The sequence below is a fragment of the Geospiza fortis genome, unplaced genomic scaffold (assembly GCF_000277835.1).
Source record: "Geospiza fortis unplaced genomic scaffold, GeoFor_1.0 scaffold391, whole genome shotgun sequence".
In the NCBI taxonomy this organism is placed as follows: domain Eukaryota; kingdom Metazoa; phylum Chordata; class Aves; order Passeriformes; family Thraupidae; genus Geospiza; species Geospiza fortis.
This window is the reverse complement of record NW_005054472.1, coordinates 727,710-731,952: the sequence shown is the minus strand read 5'-3', so window position 1 is coordinate 731,952 and position 4,243 is coordinate 727,710. Positions and strand designations below refer to the sequence as shown.

At 44.6% G+C, this 4,243-nt stretch overlaps 1 protein-coding gene across 1 annotated transcript in view; it reads right to left on the bottom strand.

Moving 5' to 3' along the window:
• The window catches only part of LOC102045428 (complement component receptor 1-like protein), a 10,868-nt gene that overhangs the window by 6,063 nt on the left and 562 nt on the right, over positions 1–4,243 (bottom strand). Inside the window, exons 2-5 of the mRNA XM_031062893.1 lie at positions 2,743–2,934; positions 1,817–1,916; positions 1,218–1,303; positions 586–798 (exon numbers count right to left, since the gene is read on the bottom strand). Of these exons, the coding sequence (XP_030918753.1) occupies positions 586–798; positions 1,218–1,303; positions 1,817–1,916; positions 2,743–2,934 (591 nt within the window). The remainder of the gene's footprint in view (positions 1–585; positions 799–1,217; positions 1,304–1,816; positions 1,917–2,742; positions 2,935–4,243) is intronic.

Genomic DNA, 4,243 nt, shown 5'->3' with positions numbered 1-4,243 from the left:
GCTGCCATATTTTTTGCCTGAGATCCCCTTAATTTCAAATTTATAACAGTTTGGAGGGAGGGGGTTTACATTTTCCATTTCAGGGGAGGCTCCTGCCTTCCTTAGCAGACACCTGTCTTTCCAAACTGAGACAGATACATGGGATATATGGGCTATGAGGGTTTTGAAAAAGCCCCCATCACCTTTTTGCAGAAGGGCTGAAAACGGCCAGGACAGCAGCAGAGTGACGCGGTGGGTTTGTACATCTTACCCTATGTTACAGCACAGGTTTTTAAGGCAAAGCATAAAAGGAACCCAGGGGAACAGGTTTGGGAATTCTTTGCAGCTGTTCTGTTTCACAGCAGGCGAGAGGGATCCCCTGCCCTGTGAGCACAGTAAAATCCCACTCCCACCTCCCTGCTGACACCGTGGCCGTGAGGGGCGACCCCAATTCCTGTCACAGCTGCCACACTCGGAGGGCCCCATCTGCAAGAGGTGATTCCATTCCAGCAGGATGGAGGGGAGAGGAGGTTCCAAGGGAGGAAACAGCAGAGCAGGAGCAGGCAGCAGTGCAGGGGCTGGTGCTGGGATGTGGGAGCAGCTCACCTTTGCATTCTGGAGCTGGGCTGCTCCACACACCGTTCAGGTTGTCCTTGCTTGTGCAGAAAATGGAGGCCTCTCCCAGCAAGGAGAAAGGTCTCTCTCCCTTCCTGGTCCTGTGGCACTGGTAGGTGACAGAGTCCCCATACTGAAAATGGTCCTTGTCCATCCCATTGTGCTGCCCATTTGCTATTTCTGGAGGGGGTGCACAGGGAATCGCTGTGGAAGAAGGGGAAGATCATCATGGGAATGAGAAGAAGAGGGAAAAAAAGAATTTAATAAGTTTTAAACCAAAGATCTGGCCAGAAAAAGGTGGAAACAGGCGGTAGCAGAAGGGTCAGAAATCAAAGGCAGGTCTTGAGGAACTGCACCAGCCCCAAGCTCTGGCTGGGCACTGAGAGGGTTTGGGATATCCCAGGCTCAAATGCAGCTGCATCAGTCCCAGAGAGTGAAAGAACATTTCTGCAGGAAGGGAAACACAGATTAAAAACGTCTTTCTAGGCTTCACCATGCCAAAATCCTGAGCAGATGCCACTGAGATACCAAAATCCTCAGCAGAGCAACACAACAGCCTCTTTATCCAGCCCCAGCCACATCCCAGATAATTAAAGAATAGATAATTAAGGAACTCTGCTTACCCTGACAGGTGGGAATATCTCTGTCCCATGTAAGAACCTCATTTCTGAGCACACATTCTATCTCAGAGTCTCCAATCAGTCTGTACCTGTGTGAGACAGGGGAGAGGGAATTGTCCCACAGACTCAGTCCTGATGTGTCACCCACATCACCAGCAGCAAGGTTTGGGCTCCTTTGTCAGAATTCCAGAGATCAGAAATTGGTCAGAAAGTGTCACTTTCTCAAGGACACACTGGCTTTTGACAAAAACATCTTTTTAATTTAAAAAATGACATGTTTCTAAGGAAATGCATAAACTTTGTCAACTACTTACAGCTCCGAGCTCAGTATTCACATCTTTCCTTCAAAAGGACCCTGAAACATTTGGAATGGTTTGAAAAGAGCCAAGAGGGTGAACCAGAGTTTGGGAAGAGCTGCCTCAAAGCAGGAGATTAAGACACTCACAGTCAGTCTTAAAGCTCCCAAAAGAAAACTTAAAAGGTATTCCAGTCAGGGTCTGTAATTACCTACATGGAGGAGGCTCTGACAGCAAAGGGGGGAAAAGCTTTGGAAAAGTGGCTGGAGAGGAAGAAGCCCTGTGGCCCAGGTGCTCGTGGCTTACCCAGTGTTGCAGGTGAAGTTCACTTTGGAACCAAAGGTGAACGCTCCAGGCATGACCAGTCTGCCATTGGCCAGCTCCCCAGGGTAGCTGCACGCCTTGGCTGGGGACAACAGGGCTCCAGTCAGCTCTCAGCTCAGTTTCTTGGCAGGAAAGCCAAAGAGTTGCCCAGTTCTGAGCCAGGGGATGGAGCAGAGTTCCCTCCAACCCAAAGTTATTCCCAGTGCTGGCCAGACCTGCCCCATGAGCTGGGGTTTGCAGAGACCTGTGGCACCATCTCTGCCCAGCTAAAACACCCTCCCTCTGCAGCTCAAATGCTTTTCTAGACACAGGGGCTCAAAATGCCTGAGCACAAGGACATCCTTTGAGTCAGCAGTGAAGCACAGCCAGCACCAGAGGTGATTTCAGCTCCTGCCCTCCCTGCCAGCACCCACAGGAACAAACCCAGTGCTTCCCTTCGGGTCACTCATTGCCACCATCCCCAGGGCTCACTTTGGGTTCTGCTCCAACAGAAGGAGCTGGCTGCATCAGCAATCAAAACCAAAAGCCACAGAATCCCAGAATGGTTGGGGAGGGACCCTAGAGATGATCTTGTACCAACCCAAGTGTCACTGTCATATTTTTCTGGAAAATCTCTTTGCCCAGAATTCTTCTCCTGGGAAGCTGAGAAGCCTCAGAGAAAAATGAAAACAATAATTATCTGATTTGCTTCTCTTGTGTTTTGCTGCTTTGGAATGTGATTTGGACATTGTTTACCAACAGGTGCATGTTCTGACACTTTTAGTATAGTTTTAGTATAGTATTCTTTAATATCATAAAATTGTAAATCAGCCTTCTGAGAACATGGAGTCAGATTCATTCCTTCGTCTTCCATCCGGGGACCCCGAAACTCCCACACCCACGGGCAGGGACACCCCAGACACACTCACGAATGCAGATGTCACTCGATCCACGCCACACCCCGTTCACTCCGCAGGTGAGGACGTTGGAAACGCGAGCATTTCTCACGTAGCCTGGCCTGCAGACAAACTCAACCCTGTAGCCATAGGGGAAGTGCTCGATGCCCTCCAGCCGCCGCTTGGGCTCTGCTGATGGTGATCGTGGTGGAGGGAGACAGCGACCTGGGGACACAGAGCCCTGTCACCATGACATCTTCTGAAAAATCCTCTTTGCCCAGGATTTTCTCCTGGGAAGCTGAGAAGCCTCAGAGAGGAATGAAAACAATAATTATCTGATTGCTGCTCCTGTGTTTTGCTGCTTTGGAACGTGGCTTGGACATCGTTTACCAAGAGGTGTGTGAAAAATGGGTATTTTATGACTGGCTTTTTGCAAATATTCAAATGAATATTATATGTGTTATGTTAGAAAGTTATGCTGTATTAATTTTTTTAAGTAGTGTGTTAAATATTGTTTTAGGTTATAACATAATGATAAAATAGAAACCCTGTGTTTTGCTGCTTTGGAACGTGGCTTGGACATCGTTTACCAAGAGGTGTGTGAAAAATGGGTATTTTATGACTGGCTTTTTGCAAATATTCAAATGAATATTATATGTGTTATGTTAGAAAGTTATGCTGTATTAATTTTTTTAAGTAGTGTGTTAAATATTGTTTTAGGTTATAACATAATGATAAAATAGAAACCATGTATGTGAGATATTTTTTTAAGAAAGGAATGAGGTACTCGCACCAGACAGCAGCCACAGGACACCTAAATCTTTCAGAGAAAGGGAATTTATTGCTCTCGTATCAGAAGAAATGAACTTCTTCCCACCTCATTCAGCCCTGAAGATTCAGAGGAAGAAGCTGACACTGCCCAGACAGAATCCTGTGTTTGAATGGAATTTATGCATCATGGATGAGGTGTATGAATATGCAACAGGCTGTTGTTTTTAAGGGTTAATCCTCTGTTAACATGGGTCCTTTTTCGGGCTTATGTTGCCCAGAAAAGCTACCCAGACTGTCTGTAACTCTTTCTCATATTGTCCTAATCCAAATTGTCCAAATTATTATTACTCTAATTATATTGCTATTTTTATAACCATTTTATTACTATTAAACTTTTAAAATTCTAAAAACAAGTGATTGGCGTTTTTTTCACAAGGTGAATGTTTGATTGGTTCCACGTGGATTGTTTTTAATTAATGACCAATCACAGGCAGCTGTGTCAGACTCTGAGGAGTCAGTCACGAGCTTTCATTATCATTCTTGTGAAGCCCTCTGATGTATCCTTTCCTTTCTTTAGTACAGTTTTAGTATAGTATAAGATAATAAATATAATGTAGTGTAATGTAATATATAATAATATAATGTAATATAATGTAATGTAATATAATGTAATGTAATGTAATATATAATAATATAACGTAATGTAATGTAATATATAGTAATATAACGTAATATAATGTAATATAATATAATATAATAATAT